At 36.7% G+C, this 19,299-nt stretch overlaps 1 protein-coding gene across 2 annotated transcripts in view; it reads left to right on the top strand.

Moving 5' to 3' along the window:
* ADAMTS3 (ADAM metallopeptidase with thrombospondin type 1 motif 3) overlaps positions 1–19,299 on the top strand; it is a 306,795-nt gene that overhangs the window by 233,007 nt on the left and 54,489 nt on the right. For both annotated transcript variants that reach the window (XM_060092563.1, XM_060092568.1), the window contains exon 5: positions 5,294–5,493. In XM_060092563.1, coding sequence (XP_059948546.1) covers positions 5,294–5,493 — 200 coding nt within the window. The remainder of the gene's footprint in view (positions 1–5,293; positions 5,494–19,299) is intronic.

Raw genomic sequence — 19,299 nt, 5'->3', positions numbered from 1 at the left:
TCCAAAATATTAATTAATTCTCATCAGTAACTTCTAAGGTAAGTTTCAAAAACATACATTTCCCAAATAGTTTGAAAACCAGAAAACTCACTCTAAGTGCTAAGGGGATTGCCTTTGATATTTCTGTGAAGCTTGAAAATACCCTAAGCATCAGTTTTTTGGAATGAAGCATGGGGAATAGTAGCACACTATACTTATTGCAAGGCCTTATTTATTGATTGATATATTTTAAGATGCTCAGTTTTCCTGCAAATTCTGTTATCACATCAATCAATCACTGCTGTCCAACTCAGCCACAGCCTTTCAAATCACCTTGAATGCACTTACTTAGCAGGATGCCAACAGTGTGTCACAGAGATCCATACTTTGCAACACCCAAAACAAAATGTCACTCTGCTTTCACTTCTTGAACTTGCCTATTGACTTCTCTGTAATTCCTGAGTCCTTAAAGCAGAAAACAGATCTGATAGGGAGTGTTTGGACATGATTAACATGATATTCACCTTTAAGTGTTCTTATTCCTATACTTATGGGGGCACAGAGAGAATGGTAGAAGTAGACACAGAATTAGAAATACACACATTTTGTCAAAGTGTGTGCCTGCTTTTAAACTCTGAAGCTTTATAAAGGTGTGAACTATTACTAAAAGGCATGTTCTAATACCCTGATTAGGTCCGTTTAAAGTAGAACTTGTGGAAGTGATTTAAGCCAATATAATTGTTTGTGACTACATGATACAAATTCAGCTTCATTCTGAATATAAATCTGGTACAACCATGTGGTTCCCAGAGTTAACAACTAAAGAGTTCTTAATCTTCTCACGATCTACCATTTATTGAGTGGGTACTCAATAAATAGGCACTGAGTGAAGATCAGTGCCATCTATAAGCTCTTTCCAATTTGATGTTAGATTTTTCATCTACTAAGCAAGTTTGTCTCATTAGATTTAATCCTAATTTTAACTGAAAGTAAACATCCTAGATTCTCCTCTGCTTTATCTACTTTGTGCTCTGCATGAGATATTGTTACCCTCATTCTTTCTAAAATTATCAGCAATTCAGATTTTCCTTTATTAATTCCAGATTTTTTCTCACCTCTATTTTAAAAGAACTATAACCATTTGATATGTGACATATAAAATAAAATGTAGGAAGCTTTAAAAGGTATAGAATACTTATCTTAATGGGAAATCAGCAGCATCATCATAATCATCATAGTAGTAGTAACAGCAGTAAGTACAATTTGTTGAGCACTTATATCTAAGCACTGTATACAGTGTTTTTACTAACATTAATTATATAATCACAACAACTCTGCAAAGTAGGTATTATTATCCCATTTTACAGATGAGAAGACTGAGGCTCAGAGAGGTTAGGCATCTTAAGTAAAATCATACTTCTAGGATGTGACACTGCCAGGGTTTGAAGCCAGGTATATCTGATTACAAAGCTTGTGATCATTATATCGTAAAGTATGCATACTGGGAAAAATTCATTATGAATGAAGATATTTCACAGCCTCAGAACTATTTGTAATTAATAGGGATGTATATAAATAAAAAGTACCAGAAGTTATTCCACCACTGTCTTTTTTTCAAATGTTTGACATTGCCCACTTTAGAAATCACAGAAAAGAACACTGTATGGCACAGGAGGAAATAGGGACAGAAGTATTCTTTTTTTTTTTTAACATCTTTATTGGAGTATAATTGCTTTACAATCGTGTGTTAGTTTCTGCTTTATAACAAAGTGAATCAGATATACATATACATATATCCCCATATCTCCTCCCTCTTGCGTCTCCCTCCCACCCTCCCTATCCCACCCCTCTAGGTGGTCACAAAGCACAGAGCTGATCTCCCTGTGCTATGCGGCTGCTTCCCGCTAGCTAGCTATTTTGCATTTGGTAGTGTATATATGTCACTGCCACTCTCTACCTTCGTCCCAGCTTACCCTTCCCACTCTCCGTGTCCTCAAGTCCATTCTCTATGTCTGTGTCTTTATTCCTGTCCTGCCCCTAGGTTCTTCAGAAACATTTTTTTTATATTCCATATATATGTGTTAGCACACGGTATTTGTTTTTTTCTTTTTGACTTATTTCACTCTGTATGACAGACTCTAGGTCCATCCACCTCACAACAACTAACTCAATTTCATTTCTTTTTATGGCTGCGTAATTTCCATTGTATATATGTGCCACATCTTCTTTATCCATTTATCTGTCAGTGGACGCTTAGGTTGCTTCCATATCCTGGCTATTGTAAATAGAGCTGCAATGAACATTGTGGTACATGACTCTTTTTGAATTATGGTTTTCTCAGGGTATATGTCCAGTAGTCAGATTGCTGGGTCATATGGTAGTTCTGTTTTTAGTTTTTTAAGGAATCTCCATACTGTTCTCCATAGTGGCTGTATCAATTTACATTCCCACCAACAGTACAAGAGGGTTCCCTTTTCTCCACACCCTCTCCAGCATTTATTGTTTGTAGATTTTTTTTATGGCCATTCTGACTGGTGTGAGGTGATAACTCATTGTAGTTTTGATTTGCATTTCTCTAATGATTAGTGATGTTGAGCATCCTTTCATGTGTTTGTTGGCAATCTGTATATCTTCTTTGGAGAGATATACCATGTTCTTGGATTGGAAGAATCAACATTGTGAAAATGATTATACTACCCAAAGCAATCTACAGATGCAGTGTAATCCCTATCAAACTACCAATGGCATTTTTCACAGAACTAGAACAAAAAATTTTACAGTTTGTATGGAAACACAAAAGACCCCAAATAGCCAAAGCAATCTTGAGAAAGAAAAACGGAGCTGGAGGAATCAGACTCCCTGACTTCAGACTATACTACAAAGCTACAGTAATCAAGACAGTATGACACTGGCACAAAAACAGAACAATAGATCAATGGAACAGGATAGAAAGCCCAGAGATAAACCCATGCACATATGGTCACCTTACTTTTGATAAAGGAGGCAAGAATATACAGTGGAGAAAAGACAGCCTCTTCAATAAGTGGTGCTGGGAAAACTGGACAGCTACATGTAAAAGAATGAAATTAGAACACTCCCTAACACCATACACAAAAATAAACTCAAAGTGGATTAAAGACCTAAATGTAAGAAGTATTCTTGATTGAATGAAAGCAATGGTTGAAAGAAAAAGATGTCCTTCTTCCTTCTCAGGTTCCTCATGCAATGAAAAAATAGATTCTCTTACCAAAAAACCACCTATTTAAGGAGGGATGCAAAGGCCAAACCAAAGGTATCTTAGAGCAAGATGAACTGTCCTTCTGAAATAAGTATTCAGCCTTCTTCATTCATGCATCAGACTTAATGACATGATGACATTGCTAGTATATTTCCATTGGATACTGCAACTGACAGTTCTGCCAAAAAGAGCCATTTTTAGGACTGGGAGCTCCTGTATGAATTTCCTATTTGTATGCTCGCTATCACAACCTTTCTCATTCTCAAGTGTGTGAAGAGACTGAAGTTGAATAGTAAAGCTGTTTGCAGGTGTAGTCTCTTGCCTTCAGTGTGGGTTTACAGCTCTTAAAAACAACTTTTGAGGAAAGATTTCTGTTTGACGTGGATGGTGGTGAGAGTTATTTACTTATTGTAGAGCCAATGTGATTCCCTGATGAGCAGAAAAATCCCAGTTATTGATCTAGCATTTGGGCTTGGGTCAAAGTAAATTACAGTATAGCTTTCAAACCTGAGTAGTCATATTCAGAGGCTGTGCCCATACTTGTAGGGGAGGGTGCTGGTGTTTCTCTATATTTTTTAAAAGTGGAAAGGGTATGAGTGAGATCTGTACTTCTACTACTTCTAGTCCCATGTGTCTAGGGCTTGGTCATTGATCTTCTTGACCAAGAGACACTGCTTTTCCCCCTCACCTTTACGAACACCACAAAGATGGAGAGGGAAATGCCTATTCATTAATGTCAGACGTTGCTTCAAATGGCTTACAGACCTCAGTACAACACTAAATAAGCCTCCATATAAAGCATGAGTCAGAATTGGTTCTGTCAAACTTGTTTTTCGATATGTGATTGTTTTAGTCATCAAGGCAGTATGTAAAATAAAATCCTTCCCAGGTTTTATATATTTGAAATGGGAATGAGTATTCTTTCAGTTCTGTACCTGCAGTTTTGATTAATATCTTTTATTTTAGTATTCAAATAACATTTTATTTTTTAATTCACCAAAGCGTTTTCTTCACCAAAGCTATGGTAATCTGAATCTAGGTAATAAGGTAATCTAGATAACTAGAACCTGAGAATGCCTCTCACTCTCTTTCTCTCCAGGTAGATAGATAGACAGATAGGTAGGTAGGTAGATAGATAGATAGATAGCAGGTAGATAGATAGATAGATAGCAAACAGGTAGATAGATAGATAGCAAACAGGTAGATAGATAGATACATAGATGATCTAGAGATATGTTCGTACATGTATATCTGTATATCTCTCTCTGTGTATCTATGTATATGTATATCTGCTTGGAAAGTAAAAATAATTAAATTTCTTCCACAACATAAAATAGTTTATACTTTTATATTCTTTTGTTATAGGTAATTTTCTGACTGATTTTTTACTTTGGTATCTCACGGATTCATATATACAGCTATTGAAATGGCCTGCTATCCAGATGATGGCCAGTACAAATGTGGAAGACCTATACTGTCTGCCTAGCAGCATTCACTAGAAAACCACACTCATAAGAAATAAAGTAATATATGGTCACTGATAATCATACCACTAAATGCTGTTTGTTGTGTTGCCGTGCTATAATTTGATTTTTAAGTTAAGGCTACTTGAAAAAGAAGCAGTTTAGATTTATGAGATACAAATTCCCCACTCCATAATTAAAGTAACTTAACCACTGTAAACTTATCAAGCTGTGAACTTTAAATTTATAGTCTCCATTTATTTAATAGCTACTTAGCCTGCATATGTTCTGCACCCTTTGGCTCTGCACTGAGGATACAGCTGGAGGAAGACTAAATACTCTGTTCCTCCTGGAAAAGTCGGTCTGGCTGATGGCACTGCTTTCTATGCAGTAATAGTATTTTGCCCTCAGTGTTGCTGTTCTGTGTTGAATTTATAGGAGGTCTATCTGAACACATGCATGTGCACATTATTTAAGGAATAAACTGAAAAGCTACATCTTGGTGACTATGGATGATAATTATAGGCCCCCAAGAAGATCTTTTTTTGTAAGAAGTTACTAGAAGGCCCATTGGGGAAACTGAAATGCCTGGGTTCCTTTTGTTTCTTAATAGAATCGGATCTGGAAGGCCTTGATGATCTAGGTACTGTTTACAGCAACATTGACCAGCAGCTGAATGAAGCCATGAGGCGACGCAGACACGCGGGAGAAAACGATTACAACATCGAGGTGCTGCTGGGAGTGGATGACTCTGTGGTCCGTTTCCATGGCAAGGAGCATGTCCAAAACTACCTCCTCACCCTGATGAACATTGTGAGTAGTGACTCCTTTTTGAGGTTTTTTTGATCTTTTAATTCACTTCCCCTGTTTTGCTAGAGTCTTTTGGAAACCTCTGTGACGTCCCCCATGACTGCGCCCCACATGCAAAATGTGTCCATAACTGCATTCAATTCAAATATTGATCTACATATTTAACATACAAGATAGTTCTTTCCAGCATCATTTTGCATCCCAGGATGATGAGGAATTATTTAGGCCTGCTAACTCTGTGTGGATGCTTATTGTTAGAGCTTTTGAATAGAGTAATGTTTTTCAACATGACAATTGAAGGTAATATATGTACAAAGCACAGTCAGCTCTTGGCACAGTGCTGCCCTGGAAGTTATAAAGGACTCTTTTTAAATTTGTTCTTTATGTCTTCTTTATTAGCCTTACTCTTGTCCAGAAGAAATTTAGTCAGTATCCTCAAACTGGTGTTCTTTTTTCCTTGTGAACTGGCAGAGAGCAGTTGAGGAGAAATAATATATAAATTGTCTACTTCTAAAAGATAATTGAGATTGTAGTATACTCTATTTTATATGTTTTATTTTCTAGAATTGTAAAATACATATTATATTGATCTGGCAAATTTAGTATCTAAGCCTATTCTCTCTTTCAGCTTTTGACTTTTAATGTAATTCTTTGGGTATTTTATCTTCTTTTTTCCATGCTTAAAATTAGATTTCCAACAATTATACTGGAGAAGAAAAATTATTAGTTTTACTTATCATGAGTTTATTCATCCTAATACTGATGCCAATATATTAAAAATATATTTTGTTCATTGAGATGCCAATGTATAAAATTCTACATATACCATTTCTCTGTGAAATGGAAAATGAGTATAGAAACTCAGACACATTTTTATTTGTTCATTGGCACTAATTCCCATTATGAAGACTGATTATCACGCAGAAAACAAATTCCTGTGGAGATGCTGTTTTTACTTGTATTATGCATTGTGCCCCTGGGCTGTTTTCTCCTACCACTAGAGAGGCAGTCAATAAGAATAGACCTAGACCCTAAGGGGTGCTCAGACCTACAGGAGGCTCTTGGAGTAATGCAGCAGAGACTCAATATGGTCCTTGGCCTCACAGTACTTATAATTTAGTCAAGGATAAAAAAAGATGCAAAAAAATGCAAAGGTTGAGCGATAAAAGGCATGCTATTGTTAAGATACATCGGGAGGCACTGCATTATAAATTCTTCAAGACTTTAGAGGGAGCAACAGTCATCAAGTTGTGAAGTGTTGAGAGTATTAAACTGAGACTTAGAGGAAGCAGAGATGTTACCTGTAGCTCTGTTCCTGGTTGACTTTGTGACCTTAGATAGTCATGTCCCTTCTTGGGGTTTAGTTTCTGTATTCATAAAATTGAAAGACTATACAAGATGTTCACTATTTCTCTAATTCATCAGGAAGCTGGAGGTTAAATTGGGTCTTTAGGGCTTTGTTTTTGGGGTTCTTTTCATTTGTTTTCTTTAGTTTTTTAAAGGGCACATGGAATTTTAAAGGTTTTCTAGGTAGACTCCATTGACAAGAAAGTAGAAATGAATATAGTATATTCACCAGACAGTAAGCTTAGGTGTCAAGGAATAAAGTGCTGCAGTTTTGGTTTTATAACCATCGAAAAAGGACTTTTGTTTTTAATACCATTAAATAGGTTAAGTAATAGGCTGAGTCTCTGGCTCAAATAATAGAAATTATTCTAAAGCTAACTGAGCATCAAGAGAATGGAACTGGAAAAGAGAAAATAATTTTTCAAACTTAATAAGTTCATTGCATCTGAAGTAATTAATGTAGGTAGAGGTCTTGAGGAGATAATAATAGCAGTCCCCCCTTCCCTTCCCAAGTTTAGAGCCAACTGAAAGATAGACATGATGAGCAGACAGATGGAGAATAAATAGTTTTATTATTTATAAGAGCTGAATTGCACATGACTTAAATTTATAGCCACAAAGATTTTTCTTATTCTAAATCAGTGATTCTCAGCGGAGAGCACTTTGTCCCAGCCCCTTCCATCAGGGATATTTGGCAATGTTTGGAGACATTTTTGGTTGTCATAACTGGGAAGGGATGCTACTGCCACTAGTAGGAGATGCCAGGGATGCTGCTAAACCACCTACAACACAAGGGCAGCCCTACACAATAAAGGAATATGAATTATCCAGTCTAAAACGTCAACAGTGCTAAGGTTTAGAAACCTTGTTCTAAATTAGACAATCTTACTCACAACCCCCCATCTCTATCTGACTGGATAATTTCAGGTTTCCTTTATAGGACAGATAGAGAGCTCTAAGCATGACAGATAGAAGACTGAATCTCTTTCTTTCCTCCCCGCCCCCTCCCCATTGCCCTATTGTAGACTGTTAGATCTACAACACTGAGATGAGCATGCCCTATCTCAACTTTATCAATTAAATAAGAGCTGGAGGCATGAAGAAAACCAATAATGATATTCTATTGAAACTACCTCATGGAAATTTGAAGCCAAGAAAATTGAGTTTTTTCCCTAACGATGTTAGAATAATTATTAACTCCTATGCTAGCCATTTTATGACTTCCTATGGTTATCTAAAATCATGGCTCACCAAACTCAAGCCCTACACAAACACAGAGGCTTTCTTTACATGCCACATAGGTTGAGACAGAAACTGTAGAAGAAATTGACAGCAAAAAGTGTACTTCCTTGCACTGATATGGGGAGAAACGTGCCCCTATGGTAGAGGAAAAGCACAGTTTCCTTTAGTCTCCTTTGGTACCTTTACCTTAGTTAACTAGTCAGCAAATACGGTCTTCTTTTAGTTTACCTGGTAGTCAAATATAGTCTCCATATCAAAACCCAGGCATAGTTCCTGAACCAAGGGAGTACTTTGAGGTCCCAGTGATTTGCTTCATGGTTGTCTCTTTAATTTAAACTGAACTCCTTTTCAAAGGGATGCTCGTATTTTATTTCATACTTTCTAATCTTGAAAAGGGTTCTTAAATTATTAAATGTTAAACATATGTTTAGTGAAAGAATGGATAAATGAACAAATGAGTGTAAATAACATAGAGGTAGATTATGAACAATCTTGAGAGGCAGAAACTTTGGACTTGAAATAAGAGGATATAAATGACAAATGAAGGCTTTAATCAGCTTAACAATATAATGAAAGCAGTGTTTAGGAAGTAAATTAGCATTTATTGGGTGTCTATATTTTTTTGAAGTATATTACAAGATGGGAATTATTATTACCTTTTTTTTCTAGAGGAAACAGAGGCTTTAAAATGTCAATAAAATTGAGGTATATTTTTTAAATTATTTGAAGTTTGTAAAAGAGTCTCAGATAATGATAATGTGGTGATGGTAACCATCAAAAGAAGACAGGGTGGAGCTTCTGTGTTGGTGAACACATCACAGTGCTGGGAGGGTGAAAGCCTGCAAAGAGCATGGAAGCTCTGTACCCCTCCACTAAGACCTTGCCTTATGCATCTCTTCCATCTGGCTGTTCCTGAGCTGCATCCTTTATTTTAAACACCTGTAAATGTGTAGGAGGCGGCAGACTATAGAGGAAAGGCAAGACAGTCTTGGGTCTAAGCCTGCCCAAGGTGAGAGGCCTTGTAGGTACAAGTAGCAACGTCTCAATGCCTCGGTTTCCTCACCAGTGAGATGGGGATAGCAGTCCTATGCTCACAGGAGAGTTCTAAAGAAGAAAGGAGACTGTGAACATAGCATGTCTAGAACTGAGAAGGTGCTTAGCAGATGGCCAGTTGATATTTGCTCAACTGTTGTGGGAGATCTAAACAAGGAGCACAGCCTCCCACCCGCATTTGATGCCCCTGATTTTCCCAGACTCTCAGGGCAGAAAACACCAAGGGATTTTCTCAGGGTGATGTATGGAGCCTGGGATGGAGCCCCATCTCAGCCCCCAGTCTCATGAACCCTATTCCCTTTTGCCACTGATGAGCCTGGATCAGAATCTGGAGAGAAAGGGATGCAGACCTCACTGAGCTGGTTTCATTGTCAAGAATAACCTGGAGAGGAGGTCAGGCACAAAGCCTTGCTCCCTTCCTGGGAAATTTTTCTCCAAAAAGTAAGAGTCTTACACTGCTGGAGGAGGTGCAACAAAGCCTGTGGTGTCCAGGGAATAGACAAAGACCTGTTGCATCTAGGGGAAGGGTAGAAGAAAAAAAACTCTACCCCAGTGTTTAGGGCAGAAACAGGTATTGGGGGAAAGCAGCTGCCATGCTGTGAGAACACTCAAGCAACTCTGTGCAGAGGCTCATGTGAAGAATAACTGATACCTCTGGCCAACAGCCAGCATCACTTTGCCATCTGTACAGGTAAGCCACCTTAAAGGTGAAATCCAAAATATGAAAATAACCTAATTGTCAAGCCATGGATGAATGAATAAAGAAAATGAGGTTTATACACAAAATGGAATATTATTCCGCCTTAAAGAGAAGAAAATCCTGCTACTGGCAACAACATGGATGGAATTGGAGGCCATTATGCTAATGAAATAAGCCAGATACAAAAAGACAAATACTGCATAATCTCACTTATATGTGGAATCTAAAATATTCAAACTTATAGAAGCAGAGACTAGAATGATAATTGCCAGGGAGCAGAGGGAGTAGGAAAATGAGGAGGAGATGGTCACAGAGTACAAAGTTTCAATTACACAAAACAAGTTTTGGAGATCTACTATGTAGCATAGTGCCTATAGCTTACAATACTATATTGTATACTTACAATTTTCTAGGAGGGTAGATACTATGTTAGGTGTTCTTACCACAAAAAAAATTAATTAATAATAAAGGAGCAGGAGGAAACTTTGGGAGTTGATGGATATGTCTACAGTCTTGATGGTGATGTTAGTTTCATGGGTGTGTATTTATTCCCAAACTCATTGAGTTATATACATTAAATATGTACAGCTTTTTACATGTCAATCATACCTCAATAAAGTGGCTTTAAAAAATAATAAAATGAAAAACAAACGTGGAATCCTTATATCTTTTGACCCCAGTCAAGCCTTCAGCTGAACAGCCCCAGCTGACATCTGACTTTGACTTCACGAGAAAAACCAAGCTAGAATCATCCAGCCAAGTTTTGCTTCCAAATCCCTGACCCATGGAAACTGTGAGAGAATAAATTATTGCCTCTGCTTTAACAAGGTAGAAGGAGGAGGAGGTAGGGTTATTGGGAGGTGAAACTTGTTTAGGAAATTCATTATATTTAATTTTAACTCAGATTAATCATAGTTTAAGTGTAACCAAGGAAAACACTTAAAACACAATATATTATATGTCACGAGTAATGTTAAATAGCTTTGGTTTATCTGCTGTTTTAGATTAACCATACCAGTTGCCACCTCTGACACAAATATGTTTTGTTTTAGGGCCATATTGCCTAGTGATAGTGGTGACTGTGCATATGAATGTGGTAAAGTTCCATAGGTGATTTGTCATGCAAATCTGGGGATTTGAACACTGGAAAGACAGCTCACTAAATTAGCACTTTTCTCTGGGGGCTCAAGGGTCAAGGGAACAAGTCTGAACAGGCCCCAGATGATTTTGATATGACTCCTTAAGAGGGGAGAGATGCCCTCCACCCATCCTGCAGCTCCTTTGCCAAAGAATCAGTGAAGGCGAGAATTGTCCGTTGCCTTCCATCTCCTTTTATTTTTAACTCTTCCTTTTTGTAGATCTCGAAATTTCTCCTAGACTCATCTATAAAGAAAAAAAAACAGATATGAATATATTTTAAAAGGGCATGACTAACGCCCATTCTTAGATTATTGAGAAGCTTTTTATATTTCAAATAAAAGATATGTGATATATAGTAAGTCTTCTTTAGGATCTCGTGTCGTATCTTGTTATACTGAGAGATTTTCGTTTTACTATTTTGTAACATTGCTGACTTGCTGGGAAAGTGGTTCTCAGCTGTGGAGCATATCTCCTTCTACAAATGTTGATCCATTGCCTACTATGGGCAAGGCCTACCTTAGACGTAGGGTATAAATATCCCAATGAACACAATAGAAATTCTCTGCCCTCTTGGTGCTTGGACTAGGAGAAAAGTAATAGTCAAAAGAAAAAATAAATGTGTAATATTTGGTAGTAATAACTGCCAAGAAGAAATATAGATAAGAGTAAAGGGATATTGTTGAGGAGAGAGAAGGAGGGACTACTTTGAATAGGAAGTTAGGGAAAGCATCTCTGACATATCATGTAGGCAGAGATACAGGCATTCTGTGAGGAAGAGAACCAGGCAAGAAACTGAAGGAAGAGTTGTCTGGTCTGATGAATCATGAACTATAAGAAAAAAGCTGCAGAATCAAGAAAAAGCTACCAAATCAGGAGTGTTTGGGATACAGACTTAAGAGTTATTGTTTTTCAAGCATAATGGGTAATTTTGATGAACACCCCTAGTTAAAATCACAGTAGGACAATAAAGGACAAGAACTGAGAGGAGAGAATGGGGTGGGGGGAATCTTTTTTTTTTTTTTTTTTTTTTTTTAGAGCATTTATGTTTAAACTTCTTTGGTGTTCTTTTTTTTGTTAATTAATTAATTTATTTTTGCTGTGTTGGGTCCTCGTTTCTGTGCGAGGGCTTTCTCTAGTTGTGGCAAGCCGGGGCCACTCTTCATCGCAGTGCGCGGGCCTCTCACTATCGTGGCCTCTCTTGTTGCGGAGCACAGGCTCCAGACACGCAGGCTCAGTAGTTGTGGCTCACAGGCCTAGTTGCTCCGCAGCATATGGGATCCTCCCAGACCAGGGCTTGAACCCATGTCCCCTGCATTAGCAGGCAGATTCTCAACCACTGCACCACCAGGGAAGCCCGGGTGGGGGGAATCTTTGACAATAAAGAAATAGAAATGAAATTCCTTAGAATGAAAAATGTAAGTAATTAGACTATCCTGGAAATTTCCCCCAAATTTTGTTTTTCTTTGTATCTTGATAGCCAAACACTGTTGGCAGAAATTTGTTATCTGAGCTACCATGAAGCTCAGCTTACTGAACTCTGAGTATTCTAGGCTGGTAAGAACTTTTTCTCGAGCTGAATATAGTTTTCTTTTTAAAGTCTTCTGACTTGTTAATTACTAATTCAAGGGCTTTATGCCCTTATACTATTTCTTTTTTATGAGATATGTCTTAACTGCTGCAGGGGAAAACATAAACCTTGCTGAGAGGAAAAGCAGTGAAATAAAAGGAATAGGTACCAGGTCTTCTTTCTTAATATATGATGGAAAAGAATGGTTCCTGTCAATATTCTGAAGGGAAAAGGAGGAAATGCCCTAAAAAGTTTTAAAATGGGGCTTCCCTGGTGGCACAGTGGTTGCGAGTCCGCCTGCCGATGCAGGGGACACGGGTTCGTGCCCCGGTCTGGGAGCATCCCACATGCCGCGGAGCAGCTGGGCCTGTGAGCCGTGGCCGCTAAGCCTGGGCGTCTGGAGCCTGTGCTCTGCAACTGGAGAGGCCGCAGTGGTGAGAGCCCTGCGTACCGCAAAAAAAAAAAAAAAAAAGTTTTAAAATGGTCTTGACTTACAATCATAAAAGGCGAGGTGGAAGACTATTTAATGATCAAGAACAAAAGAAAGTAGAATTTCAAAGACTAATTCTATCATATAAATTTTTGATCGCTGAAGTCTAATGTCCTATAACTCAAGCAAGATTCATGAAGCTCCTAAGAAATCAGTTTAGTGTGATTTACTATAATAGAAGTCTCTTTTCTAATGTGTTTGTCTTTTCAGCCATTTGTTCTCTCTGCCAGAGGTCCTTTAGGTAAAAGTTACCATTGATATGTCCTAGCATAGAATCACACTTTAGAACTCAGGAGGAAACAATAGAGGTGATCCTCTCTAACATTTCCTTTTTGAAGATTATGGAGATTGAGGATAATTGTTAGGTTACTTACCTAGTGTCAAGTACCTAGTTGCAGGGCCAGACTGGTTTTGTCTCTGGCTCCCATTTTAATTCCACATCACTTCAACATTTATGTTAATAGTCATTAGTACATAGTTTTCAAAAATATATTTGAAGGACACTTTGTGATGAGAATTGAAGAACATATGTACTCATTAATGCTTCGGATGGGCCACTCAAAAAAGTAGGCCATAATGTTAACTACTGTGTAACATCATAGTGACTTGCAGGAATGAAGAAAATACTGCTGACTTTTACTCTTCTTAATTTTCTGGCCTGGTCCATAATCATCACCTCAAACCTCAAAACTCCAACTAATCAAAATAATACAGCAGTCATAATGTATGTATTAGTAGATAAGAACAATAGTTTTGAATTTTTTTAGAGTCTTGGATTTATTTATGAATTTGAGGCAAACCATGAAAATTGTACTTAAGGGGAAAATAACACTTACCATTTAAGAAAAACAAAGCCCAATTGAAACTCATCTAGGTTAAGAACCCTGTTGTAGACCCCAATTAAAGTAACTCCCAATTGCCAAATCTGAGATAACATGAGCAAAAATAATAATAATAATAATAATGAATTATAATACATACAACAAAAGAAAGTCTATATTTTAAACTTTTATTGGAGTATAGTTCCTTTACAATGTTGCATTAGTTTCTATTGTACAGCAAAGTGAATCAGCTATATGTATACATATATTCCCTCTTTTTTGGATTTCTTTCCCATTTAGGTCACCACAGAGCATTGAGTAGAATTCCCTGTGCTATACAGTAGGTTCTCATTAGTTATCTATTTTATACATAGTATCAATAGTGTACATATGTCAATCCCAATCTCCCAATTCATCCCACCACCACCCCTTTCCCCCTTGGTATCCATACATTTCTTCTCTATGTCCATGTCTCTATTTCTGCTTTGTAAATAAGATCATCTATACCAATTTTTTCAGATTCCACATATATGCGTTAATATACGATATTTCTTTTTCTCTTTACTTTACTCTGTATGACAGACTCTAGGTCCATCCACGTCTCTACAAATGACCCAATTTCGTTACTTTTTATGGCTGAGTAATATTCCATTGTATATATGTACCACATCTTCTTTTATCCATTCCTCTGTTGATGGACATTTAGGTTGTTTCCATGTCCTGGCTATTGTAAACAGTGCTGCAATGAACATTGGGGTGCATGTGTCTTTTTGAATTATGGTTTTCTCTAAATGTAAGGCCAGACACTATAAAATTGTTAGAGGAAAACATAGGCAGAACACTCTATGACATAAATCACAGCAAGATCTTTTTTGACACACCTCCTAGAGTAATGAGAATAAAAACAAAAATAAACAAATGGGACCTAATGAAACTTAAAAGCTTTTGCACAGCAAAGGAAACCATAAACAAGACGAAAAGACAGCCCTCATAATGGGAGAAAATATTTGTAAATGAAACAATGGACAAAGGATTTATCTCCAAAATATACAAACCACTCATGTAGCTCAATATCAAAAAAACAAACAACCCAATCCAAAAATGGGCAGAAGCCCTAAATAGACATTTCTCCAAAGAAGACATTTCTCCAAAGAAGACACAAGAAAAAATGCTCAACATCACTCATTATTAGAGAAATGCAAATCAAAACTACAATGAGGTATCACCTTAACACCAGTCAGAATGGCCATCATCACAAAATCTGCAAACAGTAAATGCTGGAGAGGGTGTGGAGAAAAGGGAACCCTCTTGCACTGTTGGTGGGAATGTAAATTGGTACAGCCACTATGGAGAACAGTATGGAGGTTCCTTAAAGAACTAAAAATAGAACTACCATGTGACCCAGCAATCCCACTGCTGGGCATATACACACAAGAAATTCTTGTAAGTTAATACTGATGCAAATAAATGACTATGTAAATTATTGCCTAATATAGTATAATAATTGACTAAGTAAATGGGGGGCATTTCTTCCCTATAGTAGAACTCCAGCTAATAAATGTAGCAGAAATGATAGAAATTTTAAAAATTGCTAATTGCTAAACACTACAGTAATAATTTTTGGAGAGAAGTACCATCAAGGAATGACAAAATTAGTGGACGAAAATATAATGAGAAATCGGATATATACGTAGTCTCAAAGTATCTCCTCACAAAGGACTTATTAAGCACAAAGGCAAAATGAGTAACTTTACATTTGTGAAACCTGGCAGACAGCATCTTAACCACAGGGTCAAAGTTAATCTTACCCCTAATGAGTCACATTAACATCCTGTGCTCTAGAGGGCACAATATCACTTCTGTGCTATTATAGCTCATAACAGAATTTAATCATGAGGAGCCATCAGAATAACTCAAATTGAGGGGCATTCTACAAACTAACTGACCAGTACTCTTCAAAACTCTCAGGGTCATGAAAGAAAAACTGAGGAACTGTCCCAGATTCAGGAAGACTAAGAAGATATGGCAACCAAATGTCATAGATTGGATCATGGACCAAATAAAGGATATTAGTGGGACAATTGACAAAATTTTAAGTGGGTCTTTAGATTAGTTAATTGTATCACATTAATATTAATTTTCTAGATTTGTACTGTATATTGTGATTTTGATAAATGTTAGCATTTGAAGAACCTGGGTGAAGGGTATGTGGAAATTCTTTGTTCTATATTTCCACCCTTTTTTGTAAGTCTGAAATTATTTCAGAATGAAATTAAAGATAAAATTAAATGCATTAAAAGAAGCCCTTATTTGATTTTTCCCTTGTTTCATTTATTGTGTTTTTAACTCTTAAAGGTTATAATATAAAATGATATTTTGGGGAGACTTCAATTATGGGTAGAGATGGGTTGTCAGAGAGAATGATTTGTGTATTTTTGCTAACCACAACATGAGAAAATATGCAATGAATATGTGATATAATAGTAAATAAAATCAATATTGAAGTATTGAAAACCATTACTGTTAAACATCAACTTTCATTAAAGCATAAGTGACATACAATATGTATTTTAAGTGTACCAGTTTGATGAAGTTTTATTAAAAATTATATTTTTTTGTTTCAGCCTAGTTTTCTTCCAGATACCTTCAGAGTTGAGAGCAAACAAATTGAGTCTTGACTGTCTGTCCTTCCTTTTCTCAGTAAACAACTCTCTTAGGCACCCAGTTATTCCAACCAGAAACCTAATTTGATAGAGATGCTTTTCCCCACTGGGGATTCACTTTACTAGGGGAAATTAGGTTTGTAAATTAGTATGTATAAAGCAATCTAGAAAGTGCTAATTGATTGAAAGAAAGTATAGATTCTGTGCTATGGAGGAAGAATATTAGAGATGTCCTTGAAGTAGAGGAATGAGGAAGGATATGAGGAATGCTTGAACTAGGCCTTGAATGTTAGTTAGAAGTTAGGTCTTTGAAGATGAATGACAGGGAATTCCAGACAGAGAAGACAGTTGAATATTCAAAGCTCCAAAAAGATGCATAGTATATACTTGAATTTGGCTACATATAGGTTGCATGAAGGAAATTAATGCAAAATAAGAAAATGAAGATAGATAGCAATTACAGAACTTCTCAGAGAGGTGTCTCTTCTTTGTTTAGTTCTGTTTCAGAACTAGTTATTGAACCAATAGTAGGTGGATATTTACTATGTTTAAGACATTGGGAGAATATAAAGAAATTCTTGGCAGGTTGAGACCATGAAGCACAGAGTTCAGTAAAGGTGATGAAATGAAGACCGCTCTTCTAAATGTTAGTTTGATTTGAAGGAAATACAAGCTGGTGCTAGAGGATCATGCCATTTTGCTGTTGTTGCTGGAACTGGTTAGTTTTTTACCAAATTGTTGAGTGAAAGTCAATTAAAAGGACATAAAAGACATATGTTCCATCTACTCTAATCCTTTTGGAAGCTAGAATTCCTCTCAGCCACTACACCACCTAACTAGTATTTACCATCATTTGTCTTGACTCTGGGAATCATTGGCACTTTTCTTTCTTCACATATTCACTTTTACACATTTTGGTGATGAAGGTTGAAGGCATCACTATCTTATTGTTATCCTTTCTTTGTCTCTTGCAATGCTTTCCTTTTTAATATATCCATTTATGATAGGATAAAGGAAAGGTTAGAGAAGTATTCACATTCCAAGATTGACTAAAATTTAACCCACCTAACTTGCTTCCAAAAGCAATCCAAAAAGTAGATCCTGCGTTGGTTTTCACAGTTGTTAATAAGTTGGCATCGAAATTTGAAATCCACATATATTGGAACTACTGGGCAAAATATCACATGAATATAATTTGTGTAAAAGTGACTCTATTCATTAAACATTTATTGAACCATCAGTACAATGATCCCTGCCCTCAAGAAGCTTATAATATAAAAGAAAAACCAAGAATCATGGGATTTCCCATTTGGAAAAACCATAAAAAGCATATTATTCTAATCTCTTCACTTTATAGATGATGAAATAACAGCACAAGTATTCTATACTGTTTCGGTTACAGCGGTTATTGTTCGTCAGAAGAAATAAGATATGTTGGCTTCAGAAAGCCTCATCTTTTCACAATTTCTTTTGTGTTCAGAACCAAGGCAATGGGTAATAGATATCCTGGCAATTAAAATCCACCTTCATGCCTTTGTTCTTTGGTCTCTCCAAAATAACTTCTTCCCATTGTTCCTTCCTCCCCCTGCATCCCCATTTTTCTTTTCAGGTAGTATTTCATTTATCAAGATCAGGATCAAATATCGACTCCTGTGAACCTTAAACAAATCATCCCCTCCTTATTATAAAATGTGTGAATTATCTGGCAGCAGCTCTCTGTTAGGTTGTTTGCTCCTTGGGTGCAGTTACTACACATCATTAAGCTTCATATTTACAATGTCTAAAACACTGTCTGCCACATTGCCACATCCAATAAAATTTTAACTGGCTTAGTATTTTAACAAATATTTTAATGCTGAATACCAAGCATTTAGTTGGGAACACAAAAGACAGTACACATATTCAGATTACAGATTGGTGGGGAAATCAAATAAACACATCAAAGATTGTGGTAAGAGCTATGCAGGGAACGAACAGTTTGCTTGGAAAGGGAATAACAGGGCTAACGGGTGATAGGGATTATACATAGACAAGATGGTCAAGAAAGTCTTCTCCCAAGAAATGATGGTTAAATTGAGATTTTAAATGAAAGAAAGAGCCAGTCATTGAACAAGGACAAGTGTTTTAGTTACAAAAAGAAAACCACTGTGGCTTGAGTCTAGTGTACAAGGAGTCAGGTGCAGCTTGAAGAAGAGGGCAAGCACCTTTCAGGTCATGGGAGGAGATTGAATTCAATTTTAAGCAAATTCATGGAAAGCCATTGAAAGCCTCTTTCTGTGCTGTAAAGAATAGATGGCAGCGATCTAGGGACAATAAAGACAGATCAATTAGAAATCAACTGTAGATGTCTAGGCAAGAGAATATGGTTTACTGGACAATGGTGATTGCAATAATAAGGGAGTATTGATAGTAGAATCAATAGAATTTGTCAGTGGATCAAATAGGGGGCTGAAGGAAAGGGAGGAATCCACCATGATTTACACTTTTCTGGTTTGAATACTGCTGGATGATGGTGCCATTCACGTAGATGGGGTAGTCTATGAAAAAAAAATAGATTGTGTGGAATCAAAGTTAATGATGAAATCTTTGAAGATGTTTACAGTTATCTAGTTTCAGGTCTAGATTCAAAAGAATGATTTAATGTTGTTAAGGATGGAGGCTTATACTACTACCAACCAAATTTTAACCTTTGCTCTGTGCCTGGTCCTGTGCTAAATACTCCACAAGAATTATAGAAAATTCTTTAACTATGAAATATGTTCATTTTCAGTCCTAGTTTGTAAATT

This window comes from Mesoplodon densirostris, chromosome 1 (assembly GCF_025265405.1).
Source record: "Mesoplodon densirostris isolate mMesDen1 chromosome 1, mMesDen1 primary haplotype, whole genome shotgun sequence".
NCBI classification, from domain to species: Eukaryota; Metazoa; Chordata; class Mammalia; order Artiodactyla; family Ziphiidae; genus Mesoplodon; species Mesoplodon densirostris.
Note: the sequence above shows the minus strand (reverse complement) of the source record. Positions and strands in the feature narration are given on the sequence as shown.